Source organism: Vombatus ursinus, unplaced genomic scaffold (genome assembly GCF_900497805.2).
Source record: "Vombatus ursinus unplaced genomic scaffold, bare-nosed wombat genome assembly UNPS02014779.1, whole genome shotgun sequence".
In the NCBI taxonomy this organism is placed as follows: domain Eukaryota; kingdom Metazoa; phylum Chordata; class Mammalia; order Diprotodontia; family Vombatidae; genus Vombatus; species Vombatus ursinus.
In genome coordinates, this window is record NW_020954557.1 from 67,417,600 (window position 1) to 67,445,521 (window position 27,922).

Consider the following 27,922-nt stretch of genomic DNA (forward strand, 5'->3'; position numbering starts at 1 on the left):
AAGGTGTCCTCCCGTGGCTGATCAGACCAGTATGATCTCAAGTTGAGAGGGCTCTCGCAGGCTGGAACAAAAAGTCCACGCAAACATTTGTAGTGGAGATAGCTCTAAATTTGTGCATCTCATGTTTCTTTTGAGCTACTGCAATTATGCTTTGAGCTATTGCGATAGAGAACAGTACCTTCTTTGGGGCATGCCATGCTGGATGGTCCTTACCAGTGTCTTCCCATGTCTCACAATCGATTCCAAAGTTCTTTAGAGAGACCTTGAGAGTATCCTAGTGTTGCTTCTTCTGTGAATGCTTGCCTTGTGTGAGCTCTCTGGGAGTCTTTTAGGCAAACTTGTGTGTAGCATTCAAACATCAGAGCTGTGCTCTCTGAAGCAGAGTTTAAATGCTTGGCAATTCAGTTCAAAAAAAGACCTCAGTATCCAGTACCTTACCTTGCCAGGTGATCTTCAGAATCTTCCTAAAACAATTCAAATGGAATTTGGCCTGGAGGAGAACTGAGGGAGGGGTGGATGGACTGGAAGACAATGGAAATGGAGGAAAACTGGGGTTCGGTAAGGGAAGGAAGAGGGCGAGGTAGAAAGCCAACAGATTATGGTCAGAGAAAGGTATTTTGAAATTCTTGAACACGGAGGTAGTGCATTTGTGGGTGATGGCAAGATCAAGCATATGACCATCTTTGTGTATAGCTGACATAGGGAAAAGGAGGAGGTCATGAGAAGTGATGAACTTAGTGGGATTACTGGCTCAAAGGACATGAATAGTTAGTTAATCAGTTTCCCTGAATAATTCCAAAATGTCTTCCTGAAGAGTTTGGACCACTTCATGGGTTCCCCAACAGTGCCTTAGTGTGCCTTTCTTCCCAGTCTTCCAGTACTGACTGCTTCACTAGCAATTGACTGGGTGTCAAGTGAAATAATGAGTTGTTTTAATTTCTATTTCTCTTTTTATTAGTGATTAGATTTTCAAAGAGCACAATTCAATCACTTCAGAAAAAGGAAGGATGTTATCCAGAATATAAAATTCTTCATGGGTAATCAACTCAAGAGGAATGGAAAAGTCCCAAGAATTAAATTACCTGGAGATATTTTTATTCAAATCTTCACAAAGTACTCCTATAAAGAAATGGTATTAAAAAAAAACTAGAAAATTGGTTGTGAAAAAATTTATTTTAATGCTGTAACCATATACACTAAAGGAAAAGGCAGTTACATAATGTTAAACCTTTATATATGATGAACATAGTTTTAGTTAAGCATGATTAAAAAGAATAGATAGATATTAAGAAATTACAAAACCAATCTCTTTGAGTAAAAAAATTACTAAATATATAAAACAGACTCTTAAATAGCTATGCAACATGAAGAATCTCACAAATGCAACAAGAATAGACAGGCTGAAGACAATATTTCAATGAAGACCATGATAAGGCTATAGCTAATACACCATATTTAGGGCAATTTTGCTAACTAGGAAAAAAAAGAATTATGCTTATTTATATGAACTGACAGGATATAGCACAAAAGTTATAGTTTATAACAAACTTTTCCAGGTTGAACCTCTGATGGTTTAAGAATAAGCAAATTAATAATTAAGCAATCTCCCTTTTTTGACAGTTGTTCGTATCTGCTTATATGGCTCTGCTCTCACCCAGCCTTCTGAGTGGCTCCTGATGCCAGACATAGCAGTCTACTGTCAAAAGGAAGAAATTATATAGAGAAAAAAATTACAATTTTCTTCCCAAAACTGAAAGTGAAAAATAAATACAGAACAAGAGGAAGCTTGGTAAGGACTAGGAACTGTAAGATGTGGGTTCTAGTCCTAGTTCTCTCATTAATTATATGAAATAACTGCAGTGATTTAACTTTCTTCTGTCTCAGTTTCCTCATTTATAAAATGAAAAGATTTGACTAGGATAATCTCTAAGGTTCCTTTCAGTTGTATGATTCTATAGTTCTTCCATATATTTTGTGTGTGTATGTGTGAGTGGGTGTGGGTGTTGGGGAGGCAGGAAGAAGAGGAGGGATATCTGACCTTGGAGGGATTCAAATTTGTGACCTTAGACAAATGGATTAAAATAATTATGAAATACTTGGTATCTATTCTTTAAGCAGAGTTTTGAGATAAGGCATTTCATAAACAGCCATTAGTTTTCATAACATGCTGGGGAGGAGTGAGAGGTGAGTATTATTTCTTTATCACCCATCAGGTACACATATATAATCACAGTGTGAACTAATATTCTGTCTATGTAATTACTGGCTCAAAGGACATGGTTATTCACTTGCCTTGTATAATTCCAAAATATTTTACAGGAGAGTTGGACCACTTTGTGTGCCTATTTTTCCACAGCCCCTCCAGTACGGATGGCTTCATTACCAACTGACTGAGTCTCAAGTAAAATAATGAGTTGTTTTGATTTGCATTTCTCTTATTAGTGATTTGCTTCATCTATACATAACATACTTCAAGAAACATCAGAGAATAGATTAGTCAAAACCCCAAAAATGAAGGAGCTTTTTATCAGCTAACTGGTTTATCCCCTGAGGAAAAAAATAGAATCAAAAGCAAAAACAAATTGGTTACAAGACAAAAGCAATACTGCCTCAACTATTTGAAATATTCTATTTCCTTAAACTAGGAATCAAGGTTGTACAATGAATAGAGCTGGACATGGAGTCAAGGAAGACTTGGGATTGAATCCTGTCTCATACACTGACTAGCCATAATGTGACTCTGGTAAAGATCCTATAATCTCTCTCTGCCTCAGATTCCTCATGTGTCAAATGGAGATGATAATAGCACCTACCTCCTGAGGTTGTTGTGAGGTTAAAATGAGATATTTGTAATGCATTTTTCAAACCTTAAAGCACTATATAAATGTGTTATTATTGTTATTAGCATTCTTTATACGTACTTATTGCTGAAATGTTCATAACTTCTTAAGAGGTAAGAGCTCCTTTGGAAGGTTTAACAGTGATCGTCTCAGTTGGAAGTGATATTGCTCTTAGGGAGCAAAGTACCTCTGAAATCTAACAAATATGTCTTTACCTTATTTAATGCCACAAAAAAATCTGTAGAAATGGATTTATATTCCTGATACATACTAGCAGTACTGCATGTGTTGCTACATAATTTGTCTAACAAGAACAACATTTTCAAAGAATAACAGATCAGTAAGAGACAATTAAAATTCTTTTTTTCTGATTTAAAGACCAATTCCTTATGAAGTAGCATATAGATTAAAAACAGAACAGATTTTTAGTAAGCTTCAAAGCACTTTGAGATCAATGAGTCCATTTCTTGGTTATGGCCACAAAGAGCATCATCTATGTGCCTTTCCAAAGAGATGTAGTGAGACAATACTGATGGTTTTCACATCAAGCTAGGTCAAACCAGAAAAAAAGGGAAGACAGACCATGGGCCAACCACATCATTAAACAAAATTTCCTAGATATATCATTCTTTGTCACAAAGAATGATGACCATCAGAATTTCTGATGTAATGTGTTGGTATCCTAGTGAAAGGAAATACCACGTTAGCACCAGACTAGAAGGGACTGCTAAGTGGTATGAAAGCTTTTGGCAATATTTATGTTCAAAGAGGTGATCTTAGCATTTATTCCGAATAGAGTCATTCACAATAAGATGTAAATATCCTTAAGAATTTGAGCAGTTAATCACTAAAACAACTGTTAAATACTTAATCCTCATTGATTTAAATATACATTCCAGACCCCATTAATCTGTGAAAGTACTCCACATTATTTTGTTTACCTTACAGCAGCCATCGTAATTTTTTGCTTTTTAAAGACACTAAACACACACACACACAAATTCCATGCTATTAGAAAACTTATTCATTAAATCACTTTACATAGCAAAATATTTAACCAAAATTGGGGAAATGTGATGAAAATTTTGTATTCTTGCTTATCTTATGCAAGTAGATTGACATCACAAGCTTTCCTAATCTAATTTTGGTGTTAGAAAGAAGAACTTATTTCAAATTCCATAGTCTAGAATTGAGGTGATTTTCTAATCTCAATGTTTACTTTTTAAATCAATTCTTATAATAAATAAAACAAGTTATTTTTATAAAAATATGATTAAAAATCTAGTGTTGTAGTGTGTTTTTTTTTCCTTTAAAAAAACAAAACCAAAAGCAAAACAATGTGCAATGAGAGTAAGGAACTAGATACAAACCAATTAATGACATTCTAAAATTACTTTTTAACTTTGAAAATCTCTTAAATTGGCACTGATGTTAAAAGAATTCAAAATAAAATTTAAAAATACAAAAAGCACTATAAAATGCATACTAAAATAGAAAAATATCTATAAATATAATTCTTAGTGAATGAATAATTCAAAGTCTAAAAATTCTGATTGTACAAGTCACCAACAATTTTTAACTATGAAATGTAAAAGTAGGAAGCATGTGTTTCCTTTACTAATCTAATAACACTAACTTAATATAATATAAAAATCAGAATTACAATTCTACTATTTCAGTAATTCTGATGTTTCTTAATGGAAGGGCAGTATACTTATATAGAAGCATACTGTCAAGTTTAGGACCTGCATTCAAGTTTTAGGATTACTTTCTTTTAAAAAAAACAAAACAAAACATATAAACATACAAATGTTAAAAAATGAGGTAAAACTCTCAAATTCCATATGAAAGCACCTGAAACTTTAAAAGCTGGAGATTCTCCTTATCTAGGACAGTGACCTACACAGAATACCTCAACAGGGTGGTGGTTTGTTGTTAATGATGATGAATTTGAAGCATTCAATGAATAGTAGATAATCCTGTCTTTTAAAATGGGAAATGATACTCTTCTATGTTATTAAAAAAACATGAATCAGATGTTCTGCATTCGGTAGAAAATGATTTTGCCAGGGAACCAATGTGGATTCACATGAGGCACCATGCTACTGTGAGAGCAGCCACAATGCCATTCAAAATTGCCATGCTGTAGCCCATGTGGAAGGAATGACCTGTCAATCTCCTAGGGAAGAACAAAACAAAATGTCAGTTTAGTGCAACAAGACATTATAATTATTCATTTAAAATTCTTAAAACCTGGGAATTAGTTCTCCAAACCTTTTCTAAAAGTTATAATATGTCTGTTAGTGAAATTGGCTACTTAAAAGGATTAGTAATTGAATATTGATCTTTTCATTTTTGTAGCTTTAGTTCAAAATGGTCCTACTTTGATAATAATCAAATCAAGTTACTTGAATTTCTTGGCCAGTTAACTCAGAACATAGACAACATCATAGTTTTATTTTAACTCTTGCTTCATGGCCATAGACTCCAGCTGGACAAGACACATTGCTAATATGTTAATTATTGTGCTAGAATCTTGTTCATCCATTGGTTCCTTATTAAAATTGTGTTTCTCTGCTTCCTTTCTTACTTCAATCCAACTATAAATACACATTTTATTTCAAATATTTGCTTTACCATCTATAAGACCTTAGACAGTTCATGCTAAGGAAACTTGTTTTACATTTATACACAAAAATTAAGACATGCCCAACAACAGTTGGTGGTAGGTGGTAGGCAGAAGACTCCTTTTCCTAATTTTTTTGACTTAAATGATAATTAATGGACTCACTAGGCATAGAGGTTCTCTAAATAAACCCTCTCCTCTATTTTTTTTTTTTTACAAATATTTGAGGTTTCATTTATGACAAGTTATGCTATGTCAACAAAGGCACGCTTTTGCATATAACAATAATTAAAGCAAATGAATGTTAGGCTTTGCTATACTTAAGACTTTCTCTGAAATTTGTTCTTCATAACATAAAGAATTCTTAATTCCTGTTTTTAGCCCATACCACCAGCTCCGAAAAAAACAATACTCTTGATATCCTTTCCCTCTTAATACTGAAAAAGGGATGCAGAAAGTAAGAGGGTATTAAGGGTGTGATTCACAAGAGAAGGAGCTAAAATAGCAGAGTAGCAGGAAGAACTCTTCTATACAAATATAGAAAACCCACCAGACCAAGTCTGGACTGGGAAATCCAAGAAGAAAAAAAATCACAGGTAGTAATTTTTCTATCTCATATCAGCAACAGAAAACAGGTCTGCAGATACTGGGAAAGACATCTACGCAGGAATGGTTCCATGGAGCATTCCAGTGCAAGGAGAAGCTATGTAATGAGAGGAAGAAGAGGTCCCAGATCCATCACAGAATGTCTTGACCTTGTGCAGGTTGCAGGAGTAGGTGCTAACTGGCAACTTTGTAGCTTACTACTCAGTTATGGGTCACAAGATCCAGGGTAGACGGAGGGGGGAACCTGTGTTGTGGAGTAGCATTCGAGGGTGAGAAGCAGTTGTGGACTCTCGACTATGTACCTCCCAAAGAGCAAGTTCAGAAGTAAACAGCAGCTTTTGGCTCTGACCTTAATTCAAAGCCTGTAGAGGAACAACCAAGGAGGGAATCAAACAAAAGGAGACCCTACAATCCTGTTACTATGAACCAACAGAGCTTTCTAGCTATCTGATAGGGACAGAGTCCAGTAGCAGCTACTCTTGCACATATCCAAACCAGGTTAGCAAATTGTAAAGTTGAGACCAGGGAGATAGCTACCAGACTTTGTCCTGGATCAGACCACCCTGATAGCACTGAAAGCTTACAGTTGTACAACCTGTCCCTGAGATCCTGCAATAGCATAACACCTGAAGAAGGCAACAGTAGATAGACTACTGAAGCTGGAGTCAGGAGGACCTGAGTTGAAATCTAGCCTTAGACACTTACTAGCTGTGTGACCCTGGACAAATCACTTAACTCTGATGAATGAGAGAGTGAGAGAGTGAGAGAGAGAGAGAGAGAGAGAGAGAGAGAGTGAGATAGAGAGGTATTGCAGAGTCCAGGTCGAATATTAAGTCTAAATTCAGAAAAAAAACCAACCAACCAAACAAAAACCAACACCCTACCACAATAAGCTATTATGGTATCAGGGAGAATCAAGATACAAATGCAGAAGAAAAGGATTGACTCTGAAACACCTAAAGCCTCAAGGTAAAAAAAAAACAGAGCTTGGGCCTAAGTTCAGCTAGAATTCTTGGAATAAGAGTTTTTTTAAAAAGGAAGTTAATTTTTTTTGGGTAGATGAAATGGGAGCACTAAATGAAAGAACGGAAAATAAAAGCCACAGAAGAAAGAATCGGAAAGAGAATTAATATTGTGACATAAGAGGTACAAAACCTTGTCCAAGCAACAAAATTCCTGATAATTAGAATGGACCAAATAGAAGCTAATGACTCCATGAGACAATAAGAATTATTAAGACACAGCTAAAAGACTGAAAAGATAGAAGACAATTCAAGTGACTCATAGCAAAAACTCACCTGGAAAACAGATTAAGAAGAGAAAATTTAAGAATCATTGGACTTTCCGAAAGCCATGACCAAAAAATAGAGCCAAAACATCATATTTCATGAAATCATCAGAGAAAACTGCCAGGTCTTTTAGAATCATGGGGCAGAGCAGAAATAGAAAGAACCTACCAATTACCTCCTGAAAGAAACCTCTAAATTAAAACTCCCACGCACAATATAGCCCAAATCCAGGGCTCCTAGGTCAAAGAAAAATACTTCAAGAATCCAGAAAAATTCAAGTATTCACATCAGATTGGCCAAAATGACAAAACTGGAAAATGATAAATGTTGGATAAGATGTGGGAAAATTGGAACACTAATACATTGCTGGTGGAATTGTGAACTGATCCAACCATTTTGGAGAGCAATTTGGAACTATGCCCAAAAGGCTATAAAAATGTGTATAACCTTTGACCCAGCAATAGCACTTCCAGGGCTGTATTCCAAAGAGATCATACAAATGGGAAAAGGACCCACACACACAAAAATATTTATAGCAGCTCTTTCTGTGGTGGCAAAGAACTGGAAATTGAGAGGATGCCTATTAACTGGGGAATGGCTGAACAAGTTGTGGTATATGAATGTATACCATATATATATATATATATATGGTATATATATAAGAAATGATGAGCAGGCAGACTTCAGAAAAACCTGGAAAGACTTATATGGACTGATGCTAAGTGAAATGAGCAGGACCAGGAGAACAATGTACACAGTAACAGCCACGTTATTCAATGACTAACTTTGAAAGATTTAGCTCTTCTCAGCAACGCAATCATCTAAGACTATTACAAAAGACTCATAATGAAAAATGCTATCCACATTCAGACAAAGAACTTTGGAGTTTGAATGCAGATCGAAACATACTATTTACTTTTTTTTTTCCTTCTGTTTTGCTTTGTTTCCTCTTTCTTGTGGTTCCTCCTATTGGTTCTAATTCTCCCTTACAAAATGACCAATGTGAAAATACGTTTAATAGGAATGTGTATGTAGAGCCTATATCAGATTGCATGTCATCTTTGGGAGGGAGGTGGGAAGGGAGGGGGGGAAAATTTTAAACTCAAAAGCATAGGAAAGTGATTGCTGAAAACTAAAAATAAATAAATTTAAAAAAGAAATTCAAGTACTGAGGAAGCATAGTCAGGATCACACAACATTTACCAGTCACCACCATAAAGAAGCAGACAGCTTGGAATATGATATCACATAAGGCAAAGATATAGGTTGACAGCCAAAATAAACACATTTAGCAAAACTTAGTATTTAATACTACAGGGGGAAAAGGGATCTTTAATGAAATAGAAGACTTTTGGGGCAGCTAGGTGGCACAGTGGATAGAACTCTGACCTTGGAGTCAGGAGGACCTGAGTTCAAATCCAGCCTCAGACACTTGACACTTATATAGCTGTGTGACCCTGGGCAAGTCACTTAACCCCAATTGCCTCACCAAAAAAAAAAAAAAGAGAAGACTTCTAAGCATTCTTGATGAAAAGATCAGAGATACATCAAAACTTGAAAGTAGAGACACAAGAATCAAGAGAAACATTAAAAGATTAATGTATAAGCAAACAATCATAAGGGATCAAACAAGGATAAACTGTTTACGTTGTAGTATTGGGAGATGATATGTGTCCCCTCTGAAACTTATAATCATAATAAGGGGTCATCAAGGTAGTCCATTTAGTCAAAGGAGGGGGAGCGGTTATTATACCTTGATGATCTTAAAAGAACAATGAGAAGGGAGAGGAAGAGGAATACATTCGAGGAAAAGGGACATGAAAGTTAGCAAAAATTATCTAATATAACTAGGATGTGCAAGTAAAACCCTATACAAACAAGGAGGAAGTGAATTGGGGGAGTAGGTGACACATAAACCTCACTTTCCTCTGAATTGGTGAAAGGAAGGAGGAATATTATACACACACAGCTGGGTACAGAAATAAATTTCACTCAACAGAGAAATAGGAGGGAAAGGGGAGAAGGGACAGGGGTAAATAAGAGGGAGGATAAACTAAAGGAGGATTTAGTTCTAAGCAAAAAAATTCTAACTAAAGATGTACAAAAATATAGTAGCCCAGAAAGTTGACCGGATGAATGGCAAATGGGAAAGAACTGTAAAGAAGGTGGTGCCCATCAACTGGGGAATGGCTAAATAAGTTATAGTGATATAACTTTTATACATATAGTGGTGTTATATGTGATAGAATACTAGAGCTCTGTGCCTGTGATGAGGATGGGATCTGGACCCCAAAAAGGAAAAATCCTGGACTTTCCCACATGGCCAAATCTCTGGCATTTGCCTGAGGCTATAACCACACCAACTGGTCTTTCTTTGTGGCTACACCCAATCTCCCAATTCTCTGTTACCCTTAACCTAGCCAAGTCCTCTCTAAGTCTCCGGGCCACTTCCCACCCTTAATCCTATCTAGGCTCCATTCTCCCTTGGCCACCCCTGGAGTTCTATTACCTCATAGACTACTTGGCCACTCCTAGATACCACCCATAATCTTTCTGTATATAAGGTCCTTCTTGTCTCCATTAAGATGCTTAGATTCTTATAATCTAGCCAATAGCTCACTAATAAACTCCTTAAGAGTCTGCCCAATATGACGGATGTTCTAATAAACCTTGTCTTTGGCTGAAAGAAGGCTTGGGTCGAATTCTTTCGGGCAAAATCCACGTATTGTGATTTTGGGGTCCAAGCACCCCTAAGCCCCTAAACCTCAACACCTGAAGTCAGGAAGACTTGTATTCAAACCCAGCCTCAGAATACTTACTGTGTGACCCTGGGCAAGTCACTTAATCTGTTTGCTTCAGTTTCCTCATCAATAAAAAGGAGATAACAATAGCACCTATCTCAAAAGGTTGTTTTAAGGATCAAATGAGATGTCTGTAAAGTGCTTAGCACAATGCCTGCACATAGTAGGTGCTATATAAATATTAGCATTGTTGTTATTTCAGAGAACCTAGGGAAGATTTGTATGAATGGATACATACTAAAGTGAGCAGAACAAGGAGAACAATTTATACAATAGCAGTAATATTTAAAGACAAACAACTTTGAAATATTTAGGAACTCTGATCAATGCAATAACCCACCATCATTTCAGTGGTCTTGTACTGAAATATACTTCTTACCTGATAGAGAGGTGATGGGTTCAGAGTACAGATTGAGACTTTTTTTGGGGGGAATATAGTCAATGCAGGACTTTGTTTTGCTTGATTATGTGTTTGTAATAGGGGTTTACTTTTACTTTCTCGATGGGAGGAGGTAGAGGAGGTAACAAAAATGTGATGAATGAAAAGTTCAAGACACTTAGTTTCTGGGTAACAATCATTTTATTAATTATGACCAGTAAATAATTAATAAAAGGATGGTCATTCTTTCATAAACCAAAGACCAATCATGGAGGCCTCTCAATACTTATATATTCTTGGATGAGTGGGTACTCCTGACAGGGGCAATCAATTCAGATTGATTAACAATTAATGAAAGAATGAATATTATGAGAGATGGACCTATTCTAATGAGGGGCTGGGGGAAGGGACATGACTTTGATTATGTCATTCGTACTCCAGACAACCTCCAACTCTTGGCAACTAGACAAAAACATCTACACCCCACCCCCCAAGCCTGAGTTGGACACAAAGGGCCAAAATTCACCTAGATTAGATTCTCTTTGTAAGGTTTTTCTAGTTGGGTGGGGTAACAATTCTACCTAGATAATATTGTTTAGGTGGGGCAAATTTTTGGGCAAGGTCGGTAATGTCCTTCAAAGACTGGTTGTATTGGCCTACGGGGTTTTATTTCTGAATGAGGAAAGAGAAAAAAATCTTAATGTCAATTAATAATTGGTTATTAATATAAGAGAGAAATAGTCATTTCTCTCAAAGAGAAGGCAGATTTTTGATTGGGAAAAACTCTTTAATTTAAAAAAGAGTGAAATTTATAGTTCTATAGTGCATAGAAAGCAGAATAGATTCCTATTGGTTATAGCAACCATCAAATCTAGTAAAGAGTCAAGACATGGGTTAGGAGCATTGTTGGACAACAAATACAGAGAAACAGAAGTACTAAAGCATGGGGTAACCAGAGAATCTTCTCTTCCAGTTTTAAAATCTCCATGATTACTATTATTTTTCTTTGCTACAAAACCTAGGGGTTGGATGATATGTTTGAGTCCTAGATAATACCAGAATTCTGTGGCAGAAGGAAGATAAAAAGTGCTTAAAATTGTTATTTTCCATACTTCAAAGTCTAAATAAGTTGCTTTACACAGACACAACAGAAATAAGAACTTCTGTTCTTTCTGTTTGCTGACCTACCCAGGCCTCACTTACTAGCCCAGGACCATTTTTAGATATATCTGCAGTGTGGGTTAAGTACTAACTTGTATGACTGGATTACACATTACTCAATAAAACAGTTCCATTAGTTTTCTTACTCTTTTAAAAGTAGCGACTTCTCAAGTATTCATGGAACAATGAACATAAACCTATTTTAATCTAATCATAAAGTTGAAATATCAGTACTGTCATATACTGTGGCAAAGACATACTGATAGCTTAGATAAATTTACATTAGTAGTAACAAAATGAAGTTAACCATGGAAAAGAACTTCCTATTCATTTTTCACTAGCTTATAACAAAAATAAAAATAATACAGATTTGGCAGGATCTTTTGATCTGATATAAGCACACATAAGAGAATGGATAATAGATCATCAGTAGGTAATGTCAAGAAGACAGAGGTCATTGATCTTGTGACCACACCATCAATTGCTTTGGTGTTCTCTGTGCCCCAGATTTCAAATACCTTGAAATAGCCTTTTGATGCTGTTGTTGTTGAGTCCTTTTCAGTTATTTCTGACTCTTCACGATCTCATTTGGGGTTTTCTTGTCAAGGATATTGGAGTGGTTGGCCATTTCCTTCTCCAGTTCATTTTACAGATGAGGAAATTGAGGCAAACAGGGTTAAGTGATTTGCCAAGGGTCACACAGCTAGTTAAGTGCCTGAGGCTGAGTTTGAACTGAAGTCTTCCTGATTCTATGTGAAGCACTCTATCTAGTGTGTGCCTAGCTGCCACTATGGTAGCTTAGGCATACAAAATTATTCTAGGAACACAAAGAGCATAGGGGAATACACTAGAAAAACTACCTCAGAACAACAGAATCTCAAAGCAATATTGCTCTGGTACCAAAAGGTCTCACTTGGCTCTTTTTCTTAACTTCCAAAAGAATCAGCTCTGCAAGAGCAGTAGAATGAACCAGCTTAACTAATGCTAGTCCACAACTTATGCTTCTCCCTGCAGACAAAAGGAAGTCATAGCTTAGTAAAGCAGTTCAATGCTAATGAAAATGTGCTCATGCTCCTACAGCTCAGTTGCCCTGCTTGCCTTAGAATAGAAATAGATTTGAATTTCACTGTTTTATGTTTTCCTACCTCCTACAAACCAGGCAAATTTAATCCATTTTGTATTGAAATTTAAATTTGTATTTAAAACACAACAGAGGATCAGAATTTAGAGCTGGGAGAAATCTCAATGGTCATTTAGTCTAGCCTATGCCTGATAGGAATCCCTACTATAACAGGGAAGAATCCCTACTATAACAGGGAAGAATCCCTACTATAACACGGTGGCTTAGTGAATAGAACACTGGGCCTGGGGTCAGAAAGACCCGAGTTCAAATCCAGCATCAGACACTTACTAGTTGTGTGACCCTGGGCAAGTCACTTAACCTCTGTTTGCTTAATCTACTGGAGAAGGAAATGGCAAATCACTCCAGAAGAGTCAGACACAACTGAACAACAACTATAACACACTCTCCCTTGTATCCTAATCAGTGGTCCATCTAGCCTTTATTTAAATACCTCTAATAAAGTAGAACTTACCAAACCCTGAGACAGTTTATTCCCCTTTTGGACAATTCTAATAGTTTTTCCTGACTCAAGCCTCAATTCATCTCTGTGATGTCCACCCAGTTTCTCTGAAACCACACAAAACAAGTCCATTCCCTCCTCCACACGACAGCCCTTCATTTACTTGAAAGCAGCAATCACGCCTTCTCTTTTCCAGCTAAACAGTCAATCTGAGTGTTCTCCTCTCTCTAAATATGTACAGTTCTTTAAGCTGATCTTCATATGACATGGACCCCAGGTCCTTCACCATCTTGGTTGCTGTCCGGGCATTATCTAGCTTATCACTATCCTTCTTAAACTGTGGTGCCAATAATGTAACACAGTATTCTTTATATCATCTGATTAGAGCAAAGTACAAAGTCACTGTCTTTTCCTTATTTTTGGAAGCTTTTTTTTGGCTGTACATCACTCTGTTGACTCATATTGACCTTTTGAGTCCACTAAAAGACAGAGTTTTTTTTTCTCCCAGACAAAATGTCTAACTATGGTTCCCTTATCCTATATTTGAGAGTTTTTTGAACCCTAAGACTACCCCTACTAAATTTAATCTTACTGAATTCAGTCCCAATGCTCTGCTCTGATAAGATCTTTTTCAAGTCTGTCACTCACTATGCTCCACAACTTATTTCAAAATATTCATCAATTATCTTTTAGTAGAGAAGGACCAAAGCCTTCTGGCAGACTCTTTTTATTCCAGCAATTTATTTGTGATCCCATGGTGCCTATCAATGTGAAGATATAAACTGAAATTGAACTAGTATCTCAAAAGTCTAGACCTTTGATTTACTCCTGGTAAAGAAGAAACTATCTCATTTTTGTTAAGAGAACTTTATGCCTTAAATTAGTATAATATGTAGTATAGTATCGCATACTATAGTAAATACCTTGAATTAGTTTGATTGAAATAGTCTGAATGGAAATGGTGCTGACTCTACATACAGGACATCTATAAAATTTTTTTTAAAAGAAAAAAACAAATAACCAAAGTTGGGAGCAATAGCTATTCCCTCAGTAAAAGTACTGAGACTTCCTTTTGGATAACAAGTATCATCCATTCTTGTTCTCCACTTATGATCATAAGGGAAAAAGTGGAAGTAGGATATAGTCAAATATAGATTATAAAGAAAGTTTTCAAATCCTGTGGTACTGAGACAGCCACTGCTCACTTATAGTTCATTCTTTCTTTCCTTCTTGACCGAGCACTTATCCAAGTGGCACCAAAAGAAAGTACTATTGTTCTGAGAACTGATATTTAATTTTTGAGGTTTTCCCAACTGTTTTCAAGGAATTCCTACAGGGAAGATTCTTCTAATCCTTTTTGAGGAGTAAATATATTACAGAACTCTTGTATAAAATACAGAAAACAGAAAAAGTTACTGTCAAGGTTACCCTCATTTACTTACTAATTTCAATCATCCAAAGTGATTTTTGAGTCATTTTTTTTCAAGAGAGTAAGCTGAGTATTGACCATTTATAGGCTAGATTTTCTTCATTAAAATACTTGTTGCAAAAAAAAAGAAAGAAATAAAGAAAGAAGAAAGAAGGAAAGAAAGATCCATGAGTATTTAGATCAGGCCAATACATTAAAAAGGCAGCTAGGTGACACAGTGGATAGAGTGCTGGGTTTGGTGTCGGGAAACATCTTCCTGAGTTCAAATCTGGCCTCAGACACTTACTAGCTATGTGACCCTGAGCAAGTCACTTAACCCTGTTTGTCTCAGTCTTCATTTGTAAAATGAGCTGGAGAAGGAAAAGCATACAACTCCAGTATCTTTGCCAAGAAAACCCCAAATATAGTCACAAAGAGTCAGACATGATAGAAAATGACTGAAGCAATATTAAAACATTCATCCATTTTCTTTTACTTCTATAGAAGGTCAACTAAAAAAAAAAGATAACAGGAAAACAAACGATGATGGGAAAATGGGGAAGGATGGAAGTGAGAGGAAAAAAGTGTTGTCCAATGGCTCACATACCTTTGTGAAAATTACAGCTAGGGATATCTGATATACATGTACAAAAGGGACCTACCCTAAGAAAAATAGTGCTCTTAACCATGGAACTTCTAAGAGGAGGACTGTCTATCAAAAGCTGATTCAGATGAAGAAACATTTTTACTATATTTTAAGTTTGACAGAAATATATATGTATTTCCGCTGAATAATAGGCAAAATAGTACATCATATTTAATGCTGAATACTGCCAAATTCAGGCTGATGGAAAGATAATACGTTGTGCTGTAAAAATGATTTGATTTTCTTTGTCATACCATATGGATTTCCAATCTGGCTGGCATTCATGAATAGAGGGGGAAAAACACAGGAAAGCAAACTGTACAGTAACACAAAGAAAAATGTTTACCTTTAAAAGATCTTCCACTTTATTTTAGACTTTGGGAAAGTTTCAAAATTGATGATACTTTTTGGACACGGTCAATGCAGGAATTTGTTTTGCTTGATTAGCCATATTTGTAATAAGTGATTTGTTTTTCTTTTCAAATTGTGAGGTAGAAGAAAAAAAATCAAATTTTGTTAATTAAAAATTTAACAAAATTGAAGAAACTGAGCATTTTAAAAGTTGATACTTCTTTGCATACCTGGAATACTTTCCTTCCCTGCCTCTGCCTTTTACTGGCCTCAGCTTTCTTCATAGCTATCTTGGGTGATCCCTCCTGTCCTAAAGCTTAGAAGATTCAGTTATATTTATCCATGTATACGTTATTTCTTCCCCAAGAGAATTACAGCTAAGTAGTGATTACTCTGTATGTGTTTGTGTGTATGCCTAAGTAAACAAGATGATAAAAGTCCTTTCCCTACAACACATGTCCAATATGAACCAAATATCTAACCATATCTACAACATTAATAAGATACTCCATTAGGTACTGTGAATACAAAGATGAAAAAGAAATCAAGTCCCACTAACAAGGAGCTTACAATCTACCATGAAGAATGATGTCATGTACACAAATGAATCTAATACAAAATAAACTACAAGAGAGGAGAGGACAGATGTAAAGTGTTCCAGGGACAAAAGGAGGAAGATAAAACTGCAGAGGAAAAGGAATGGTAGGACTGGTAAGAGAAACAGGAGTAGTGAAACGGAAGTCAAGTGAGGTAATTTATCACCATTTGCAAGGAATAGCTAAAATAACTGGAAATAATGACAGCCTTTAATTTAATTCAACAACTATTAAATGCAATAACAAGGATAAAAACAAAATCATTCCTATCTTCAAGGATCTCACATTCTCTTAGGGAGGATATAACGTATACATGGATAAATATAACTGAATTTGAGGAAGGAGCAAGCACTAACACTTGGGAGGCAGGAAATGCATAGGTATCTTCTAAGCTTTAGGACAGGAGGGATCACCCAAGATAGCTATGAAGAAAGCTGAGGCCAGTAAAAGGCAGAGGCAGGGAGGGAAAGTATTCCAGGTATGCAAAACAAACACGAAGATGGAAGAAGAATGAGTTTGGTGAACAGCTAGTAAGACAGTCTGGCTAGTGTATAAAGTGTACGAAGGAGCATAATATTAATCCAGAAATGCAGGTGGGAATCTCATTATGAAGAACTTTTAAAAGCTAGGCTAAGGAACTTGTATTTTATCCCAGCGGTAATAGGGAGCCACTGAATATTTTTTGAGTAGGAGAGTAGAAATATCAATATGACAACTATGTGAAGAATGTCTGGGAGAAGAAAGAGATCAGAAAAAGGGAGACTAGGTAGGCCACTGCAATAGTATCAGTGAGAAACGATAAAGTGATGAAGGCCTGAACTCTTCCAGTTCTGCTTCTAACTCTCCAGATTTCTCCTTCAAGGTGCCTCAGTTACTATCTCATTCTACAACTTTCTTCATTGCCCAAGGCCTTCTCACACCAGAACATCCCTCTCTTCACCCCCTCCCTCCCATCAATTGAGTTCCTTCTGAGGCCTCCATTTTGGGGAGGTTGTGGGGGGAGGGCAAATATCCTTCATTCTTCTCCTGGCTAAGTTTCTGACATTGAGAGACTTTGCCTCCGTGTCCCCTATGGATTATCTTCCCCTCTACCCTTCAACTTCTTATCTCCCTTACTTGGGTTGTTTTCTTCTATTAAATTTAAGTTCCCTGAAGACTAACACTTTCTCTTTTCTTGTATTTGTATCCCTAATGTTCAGCACAGTGTCTGGCACACAGGAAACTCTAATGGTTGCATGACTGCCTAGGATGGTGGTCACATGAGAGTGAAAAAGGGAATGGATGTGAGATATTGTGGAAGTAGAATTACAACTTGGCAACTAGATGGATAAAGTAAATGAGGGAGAAGTAAAGTGAAAGACAATTCCAAGATGGCAAACCTAGGTCACTGTTATTAATAACTGTGGTGCTCTCTCCACAGAAATAAGCCAAGGTTGTAAGTTTCAACCTTTATAGAGACTAGTTAACTTTTAGAGAGGAAATCAATTCTACAAGTACAGGCTGTACCCCTAACCCTGAATCCAGTTTCCAAATACATTCTTCTGACTACTAGGAAAGCAACTAGGCAAGAGTTTGGATACCAGTTATTCTCCCAGTAACCAAAACATATTTGAATACAGTGTGTATCGGTAGAACTGATTTATTCTCTAAAAGTTAATTGTTTTGTATAGCGTTATACATATAAACTTGACCTCATTATCACTATGTAGAAAGTTACAAAGTATTATTGTCAATAGTAGTACAGACAGAAAAAAAAAGAATGACTTCCACTCTATCATTTATTTATTTATTTAAAGTCAGATTTATGTACTCCGTGAAAAGAACAGTGAGATAGAATTACAAAGATCTGGGCTTAAGTCCCAACTCTGACTCAGTAAATTGAGGTGAAAGTTATAATACCTCAATTTCCCCATATGTATTTGGAAATAATATCTTTTTTAGATCTCTAAAAATGATATACATGAATATATATATATATATAAATAGATGATATATACAAAAATAGATGATATATATGAAAATCTTCTGAAAAGTAAAAACACTATACAAATGCTAGATGGAATGAAGGGAGAAAAAAGTATAATGAGGAAAAAAAATAATCCAGACAAAATGCTCTAGGATAATCTAAGGAAGGAGAAAACACTTTCATCTAGGAAGAATGAGAAGGGTGAGATCAAGGAATTCTCAGAAGCGGAGCTGCTGCATCAAGAAGAGGAGGAGCTCAACCTATGGCCTGGCTTGCCAGAAGACACAGGCCTAGAGAGAAAGCTTTGGATGACGGAGAGCTGAAGTGAAACATGAAATGCTAATTTAGCAGTCCCCAGAATTGTTTAATGTCTTGATGTTTTAAGTATCAACTTTCTGGGAGAACATAATAGTACTTCTAAGTTTTTGTTGTTGAGTCATTTCAGTTGTATCTGACTTCTCTTGGCAGATACTAGAGCAGTTTGCCATTTCTTTCTCCAGATCATTTTACAAATGAGGAACTAAGGCAAACATGTTTAAATGACTTGTCCAGGGTCCCACAGCTAGTGTCTGAGGCCACATTTGAACTCATGCAGATGAATCTCCTTGATTCCAAGCCCAGTGCTCTATCCACTGTGCCACCCAATTGCCCACTTATAAGTACTATTGCTTGTTTTAAGTTTTTCTGTCAGTGTGCCTGTGGGTTAACAGGCATTTCTTTTGTGTACAGAGGAAATAAATAGTTGTCCTATACCTGATTTACATTATAAACTGAGCATCTTTCTATTCCTCCCCTTATAGGGGGCCCCATACCAGATATGAGTCATTTTCCTTGGGGCTCCAGGGTTGGGACATAAAGAGTCTGACTACTCTCTGTATAGGTCAGGCTACCCAAGGACTGCACCCATTCTGTACCTGCATGCCTACTGAGCCAAGAGGCATCCCTGAGGTCTTGTCGTTGAGAGCAAGTGCTCCAACACTGCTCCCTAGACCCCACCCCACCAATAAAAGGTGTTGTTACCCTTTTATCACATAAGCATGTACAATTCATATCCAGCTTTTCCAGGTTAACAAAAGCAAACTTCAATAGGTGGCTGAGTTATCTGATATGTCTGGGTTCCTACTGTGTGCAAAATTTTGTGTCATGACATCCCAAGATACAAATGAAATAAAAGTTTCTTGTACTGGTATTATTTTTCAAGAGACCAGAAAAACTGCTAAAGAAGAAATGTTAGCAATTTCAGATTCCATACAATCAATTTTAATTAGGTTGATAATCTCAAAGATTAAAGAAGGATGCTCAGCATGATGTTAAAAGAGAATTTTACAGGGCAGCTAGGTGGCGTGGTAGATAGAGCACTGGCCCTGGAGTCAGGAGGACATGAGTTCAAATCCAGTCTCAGTCAAGACACTTGACACTTACTAGCCATGTGACCCTGGGTAAGTCACTTAATCCCAATTGCCTCACTCAAACAAACAAAAAAAAAAACAAAAGAGAGAGAGAGAGAATTTTATTTCCTCCAATACCCCTCCATTCCCAAATACCTGTTCAGAGAGAAAATATTAAAGGAGGAACGGGAAGAAGATAAGCAGAAGGAAATTAAGTGATCATCTATTGTATTCATTTTTTTTCACACAATTAACTCCACAGCTTCTTTGCATTTATGTCCCTCAAGTCTCATTTATACAGGTTGTAACCTGAATGAGTAGATCTTCATTTCAGAATGAAATTTGAGGCTTTCTGCTATGAGAACTATTAGTCTTGCTCTACTTTCTCATCTATTTTTTTTTAACTCTTATTCTACATTTCAAGACATTTCTCTTCTACTCCCTCAACTTAAAGAAGTCCTACTGAAACTCATTTGCTGCACCTCACAACAAAACTTTATTTCTTTATTCTGAATTCTCTATTTCAAAATTTCAAATGAAATTATCTTCCTTGCCTCTTTGCCTACAATTTTTGCTTTTCCTTATTTCCTATTTCTTAGTTCTGAAAAAATTATATGGAAATAACATTAAAAATACAATATGCAAAGAGATCTGAAAAAATAAATATATTTTAATTGTAAATATTTATGTATTTTCTCATCATTTTAGATAGCCTTTTCAAATATTATTTGGTGTAATATTATCATTTTGACGTTCACTCTTTTATTCATGTGCTGGTTAAATTCACAGCTAAGATAGATAACTTTGTTAACAGATTTTCTCTTAGTTATTAAAACCACTTTTAATAACTTAGTTTTTAAACTAGTGTTCTCTACATACAAGGATGTAAAGAAACCTCCAAAGATAGACCTATTTTAGCAGATAGACATTTTTTTCCTTTGCTTCTAGCTATGTTTGCTTTTATCTATCAGCAAGAATAAGTAACTAAGATTAAATAACTGCTAAGATTAAGTAATATTGCATAGGGCAGAGCAGTAAAGGTATGACCTAAACTCAAATTATAGTCAAAATAAACACTTGTCCTTCACCAAAGAGGTAGAATGGTAAATTTCTCAATAGTTTTTTCAGATAAGTTTTGTGCTGACAAAGGAAAAATAAATTGGCAATTTTTATTAAGAATAATGGAAATATCTAATTTTAATCATGAGTTAGCTAAAAGTATAAGGCAATTAATGCCTACCATTTGAAACGGTAACCAAAAAGATATATAAAAATTATTTAACAGTACTTTATAATTATTTCACCTCTTCAGAAACCTGCTCCAATGAAATAGAGAAAAAATCATGTTCCTATGTAGATCTTCTGACTTTCCTTAGCCTTTGATAAAAAATACATTATAAATTGAATATACCTCCCTAAAAGCTAAAAATGACCCCATTTGTCAATAGTACTCAATTCTAATGTTGAATTTCTAGGGAACAGAAATCAAGCATTTAAAAATATTGACCCTGGGCAACTCACTTAACCTCAATTGCCTTTTAAAAAAAAAAAAGAAAGAAAAAAAATTTTTCCCTGTGGTGACAAGCATGCCGAGGGTACTCAAACACATATTTAATCAATTAGCTGTACTTCTAGATTTTCATCATAGTTGTTTAGCTCTCATATAGAATATCAAGAAAAGACAGACTTCAAAAGAATCTGTTGGGGTGAAAATAACTAGGAAAGGAGACACTTCATAATTCTGATACTAGGAGAAAGGGTTATTACGTATGTGCCTAGGGTTTTACAGAAGTGACGACTTCCTAGTATACCTGAAGCTGTCTAAAAAGGAGCCACCTTATATTAGATTTCGACTAGGGATGCGCTGTTCTATATTCAAAAAAGGAAACAGAAGAAACCCTTTAGATTATAGAGAATGGACCCATCATTCTCTCCACTGTCACCACTGACTGCTGACCAGCTGGCATTATCAGTTAGGCAAGCCTAAGAACTCTGAGAACAACAGTGTCTCATAGACTACTGGCCCCATTTTAAGACCAGTCATCACTAAGATTGTCTGCGGAAGCAAGCCTTATGGAGAAGAAGCCAGACACTGCCATCAACTGCCACCTTAGGCAAGCCAGTCTAGCTGAAGCAGCACGGCATCCCAAAGGAGAGGAAGAAGTGTTACGTTCCTGGCAGGTTAAACCACTGGTACTACCTAGATCACCACAGAGAAGCCCAAGACTCTGAGCTTAAGCCCAAAAGCCCAATGAATAACAGCAGCACCTTCCACATTACCAGACTTCCTTCCACAGTCTAGGCCTGGCAACTATCATCCAGGAAAGATGGAGATGGGGTCTGGTAACAACTGCTTCTACAGGTTCTGCTGCCTAATTCCTCAGCAGCCACAGCTACTAAAAATCCAGAAAACAAAGTTCTTGCCACCAAACTCCTTGGCGTCAAATGATTTAACATCAGAAATGGATGTGGTTTTATCACTGGAAATAATATTAAGGAAGATGCATTACCATTTTCTTTGCTCCCTAAGGAACATGACATGAGGCCATTCAAGATGACTTGCAACTAAAACTTGCAATCTGTGTTGTTTCCCCCATTGGAATGTGAGTTCCTTGAAAGCAAGGACTGTCTTGTTTTTCTATTTGTTATCTCCCAACACTTAGCATACAATTTTTACTACACATAGTGCTTTAAAATGCCTTTTTTCATTCATTCATTTTATAGGTAGTGAAATGAGGAAGTTATGGGGAGTTTTCTTTTAGACTGCATCTTACTTGTGATAAGCACAATAGCACTTACATAGCACTTTAAGGTTTGCCAAGAGCTAGCATATGCTATTTCATCAAATCCTCACAAAAGCCCTGGGGGGTGGGGGGGCAGGTGCTATTATTGTCATCAGTTTACAGTTAAGGAAACAGAGGCAAACAGATTAAGTGACTTGCCCAAGGTCACAAAGCTAGTAATTGTCTGAGTCAGAATTTGAACTCGGGTCTTCTTGATTCCAGTTCTAGAGTTCTATCCACTGTGCCTCCTAGCTGCTTCTTGATTCTCTTTAGATTTGGTTGCAAAAGACTACATGCATGAAATGGCATTTCAGGAGCTTTCTGAATGGAAAACAGAAAGCCTAGCTAGACTTGTATAATGACAGGCCACTGAATAGGTTTTCACAGAAAAATGGAGGTATTCAAGAAAGTAGAATGATCTTCATTTTAGTTTTGTGTGTGTGTGTATGTGTGTGTGTGTGTATGTATATATATATATAGCATTATTACAGGCAGAGAAATTATGGTTCCACTACTACTCCCCACCCTATCCTGTATGTATTCAAAACCCATGAACCACTAAAAACAAGTTCAAAAACATGAAAGTGCTACTGTTACCTACCAAATAACACTTCTCTCTGTTCTGGAGCCTTCCAGCTGTTCTTAGACCCACTCATTCACTCTTTGTGCTATAAATTAACATGATTAAGCAAAAGTATAACTACGGATTTTTGCATCTGGTAAAGCAACAGTAAATGTGTCCACAGATGAGCAGGGACAGAGGAGGCCAAGAACAAAGCTTTCTGAGGATAAGACAAAAGACTAGGCTATCAGTATGAGGCTGCTATGCAAAGGGGTAAAGCCCATCTTTAACCTATCATCTGGTAGTTTCCCATTTTAATGAATTATCCCTGTTAGCTAAGTGCCAAGCTCAGTTGTTTCAATGCAGGAGATAAGACTATGAGTATGATCAAAACCCTCTAAATTTGATGCCTTGTGGCAAAAACCCAATGGTCCCTATTCAAGTTACCAATCTGTAGTCAAGAGTCATGAAACAGGAGGAAAAGTAACCTTTCATTATCTGGAAAATTTTACAAAAAGAAATGAAAACCAGAAATAGTTATTATGTTTTGTCTACTTCTACTTTCCATGGGATATATTTTATCCCACTCAAACATAGCGCTGTGTGTATGTGTGTGTGTGTGTGTGCGTGCATGTGTGTATGTGTATTACACCACTCAAATCTCAGATTTGTGTGTTTTAACCCTCTGATGTTAGAAACCACAACTTTTGAATAAATTACATTCATGGTGACAGCACTAGAATTGAGGCTCCAAAGATAGTCACTAGATAATGAAAAGTTCATGATATTCAAACACCAAGGCCAAGTTTTTTTTTAATCTATCCTCTTTTTGTCAGCAGCTTTTTCTTTCCTACTGCAATTAGCCATCTGACATCTGTTTCATTAGTTCATAGCAATAAAGAATCTGATTCTACAAAGAGGCAACTCTCCAAAAGTGCTATAAAAAGAGTACAATGCATTGTACTCACCGTCAAATCTGGTGTATTTTGGAAAAGAAATTTCTAAGCTAAATATCAAAATAATTCTTATGCTCCAGGGCAGGCCATCCCTCTAGTTAAAGACCAATCACACTTTTCTTTCAATTCCAATTTTGCAATTCTACTTGTGCTATATAGCTTTATTTTTAAACTCCAAAACTCAAGGCAGATGTAGGGTCTTGACCTTTAAAAATTTCCTTCATACCATATGGGAAATAAACCTACATAAAATGTAAAGGGGATATATTATAATTTACAAAAAGGAAGCAGAAGGGTATAAAAATACTGCCATAAATTTAGTGGTTGGTCTTTATTACTATGGAAAAGACTTTTGTGCTAGACCAAGGAGAAAAGCAAAAGTTAACAGCTCATAGGGATACAGGCACGCAGAACCAAAAATATATATAAAGGGAAAACATGACTGAGGACAAAGAAATGACATCTGACAAGGTCAAAGACTGGTAGATTATACAGATAATACCATAAATATATATCATGAATAATTTGATCAAGAAAAATGGGAAATGGATATAAGACCAGGCATTGGCAAGGACTATTATCATTTCCTAAATGTTTAACCAATTACTTAATTCGTCATTTCAGTGAGGAGACCTAAAGAACCTAGAAACCACCTTGGTCAGCAAAAACTTGATCTCTTTGCCAAGAAAAAAGATATTACAGCCAAGACAACACCAGTTTGAGTGCAAACTCATTTCTGAGATCTTTCAGAAGATGATGGTGGAAGATTATGAGTAGTATCACATAATAAAACAAGAAGTAGTAGAGAAAAAACAAGTCCAAAGAAAGCTTAGCAATAGATCCAACTAAAAAAAGTCATCTTGAGGGCACTTAAGAATGAAACTAGAAGAAGGACAACAGGTTCACAAGAAATGGAAAAGATCAGTAAAGAAGTACCAGAAGTGACAATGTAGCCAACAAATTTGGATTCTAACACCAGAGTCCTCAAAGTGCTACATGAGGAATTTTAAATATCACTAAAAACACAAAGATGGGAAAAGCAGTGAAACTAGACTAACTACATACAGAGGACAATGCTTTATATAATTCTTTTGAGGATCTTGATGGTTTGATTTTTCAAGGTATCTGAAAGACAGAAGAATGCCAAAGGAGAAGAAAAAATCTGAGACCTATTAGTTATATGAAAAAATGAATAAAAGAATATCAATACCTATCAACCCACATGCCTTTTCTTGTGTTACTCTAAAATTTTTATGAGCAAAATCTATCTATGCATGCCCCAGAGTGGTGCAACAGAAAGAAGGTCCAGGTCTGAATGCAGTACTTGTTACCTACTAACTATGGCACCCTGAGTAAATAACTTTATCACTCTTGGCCCCAATTACTCATCCGTGAAATGTGTCCGGGATGGAGTGGAGGGCAGTGTTTAAATTATATGGCCTCTAAGGTCCGATCCAGCCTTAAATCTATGGTCCTGTGTGTACTTGATGAAGGTATGAAAAGATAAGAAGCTGCCTTAAAAAAATTTTTTTTAAATCCAACCACAAGAATATTAGACATTTTTATAACCAGGAAAAAACAAGATCTACATGTATCTCCATGGAAATGAATTATTTTCCCTATTTATCACATTTTAGTAACTTTAAGTAATAATAAAATCAATGACAATATTAATATTCAATTAACACATGACAAAAACATATTTAATACTTCAAAAATCTGTGATTTCATTGGCATAAGCACTCCTCTAACAACAAATCATAAATCCTGTAAGCCTTAGTAGACTCCTGTCTTCGTGAGTTGCTAACGCTGAAAAAAATTCACCATGTAGTTAGTATTCAGCCTTTTGGTAAGAGTTCACTGCTTGCCCACATCCCTAGCCTTTTCTTCTTGGTAGGTCCTTGCTGGAGCTTACACTCAACTGGCATAGACTCCATGAGCCCAGAGTCACTCCATGACGTGGTAACACAGGATATCAGGGGAGGACAAAAATAAAAAAGGAAAGAAGAAAAATCATTCTCCTCTGGTAAAGAAGTTTATAGAATGACATTCAACTGTTCTTTTCAGCAACAGAAAAGGTTCATATATATATATATATATATATATATATATATATATATATATACACATATCAATATGACAACTAGATGTGAGGAAAAACAAAGAGCTGCTGATAGAGGAGATACATCTGAAACATACACACACTATAACTACAACTCATTAGCCACCTATTTTTTTTCTAGTGTTCTTATATTTCCAAAAAGTATATATATATATCTTTTCATATACTTACATATCTTTTCAAAGTATCATAACATGCTCTTAATAACAGAAAAGCAAATATGCAATGCACACTCTAATGTCAAAACAGGAATAAGAGCTGTTTTACATCTTAATATCTCCATATGAATCAATGATCTAAATTGGTAGGTAAATTTGGCTACTGTGTTACCTCTCATATTAGTTTACATTTTTTTTTCCAGAGACTATTAAATGCTTTACCTTTTCTCAGGAATGACTCTCTCTTTTTTTTTTTTAAACACTGTCTATGCCCTGGCTCCACAGGAACAAAAACACAGTACATTAGCAATAGCAATATTTAGCCATAGGTTATTTGCACAGCCTTTACTAGATATAATGGGTTTACACAATATATTGTCACACTCCTGCCGTTGACGAGTTTACAAGTTTCTTCAGAGATACAATTTAGTAGCACTGGACTAATATACTAAACATGCTCTTAAATTTTTGACATCTAGTGGTAATATTGTAAAGAAAACTACGTAAATTTTAAATTATATATGCTATACCAATAGACTATCTAAATACCTAACCAACTGCTCTCAGATCAATCAGGCATGCCTGTCTTTGCTCTGAATGTCATATTTATGTAAGCAAAAGAAAACATTTCTTGCAAATGTTCTTAACTTTAAAAAAAATTCTCTCTAGTTAGAAGCAAATTATTGCTGGCATTAGAACATAGGATTTAGGACTAGACAGAACATTTTAATGTTCATCTAGTTAACTCTCTCCTTTTACAGATGAAGAAACACGAGGCCCAAGACTGGTGAACTGACTTGTTCAAGTCATCGTAAAAACCCTTTTTAAAAAATTGCTACACATATAGAAAGAATTTAATTTACTTGCAAATTATCTTTCAAACTAGATGGTGTTTGAATCTCTTCCTTAAATTAAAAAAAACAAAACAACAAGGTCCTTAGGAATGCTTAAAAATGAAAATGTAAAGAATTATTTAATGTAAATTTGTTAAGAAGCTGATGTTGTGCAAAGAGAAGTCTGAGTCTGAACACCAGTAAAAAGCTTTTATGTACTATACCAATCAGATTCAACGGAAAATAAAGCCTAAAAGTACATAACTCTGTAAAAGCTTGGAAAAGTTGTTTCCCTGTGCAAGCACTCACCCTGCTGGCATCATGTAGTATATACTGCTTTATTTAACATTTTTTTAATATCCACGTATTTTCCACAAAGGACAAGAGATGGCAGGATTTTCACAATCTAACCAGAAATCCCACTTGTTACATAACCCACAAGAGTACCACATATGACTTTTGTGTTCTATCTGAAGGATTAACTACACACATTTATTTTCTGATGTCTATAATCATTCAAAACTTCGGCCTTAAAGTTATTTCACTATATTTTGAAAGGAACTTAATAACATTGTGATCTGAACAGAATCAGAATCTGTTTTTAATCTGGCACCATTCTCATATTAAAAAGAAATATTTTAACATGCAATGATTTCTATATTAGGAAAAAAATATGCTGAGGTAGTTAAAGTCAACTTATATTTTATCCAAAGAGATCTCTCATTCCCCAGAATAAGTGGAGAAAAACTAGTACAAGTTCTTAATGTTTGGGGTACGGTATGAAGCAATTATGCTAATTATATCCCATGAACCATGGCAATGGTTTCTAAAAGAGCAGAATCACCACAGAATTATTCTCCTTTATGTC

At 35.8% G+C, this 27,922-nt stretch overlaps 1 protein-coding gene across 1 annotated transcript in view; it reads right to left on the minus strand.

Annotated features, from left to right (window-relative positions):
- Positions 1-2,828: 2,828 nt before the first annotated feature.
- Positions 2,829-27,922, minus strand: part of LOC114045877 (ADP-ribosylation factor-like protein 6-interacting protein 6) — a 51,922-nt gene continuing 26,828 nt past the window's right edge. The window contains exon 4 of the mRNA XM_027866057.1: positions 2,829-5,019. Within this exon, the coding sequence (XP_027721858.1) occupies positions 4,926-5,019 (94 nt within the window). The 3' untranslated portion in view covers positions 2,829-4,925. The remainder of the gene's footprint in view (positions 5,020-27,922) is intronic.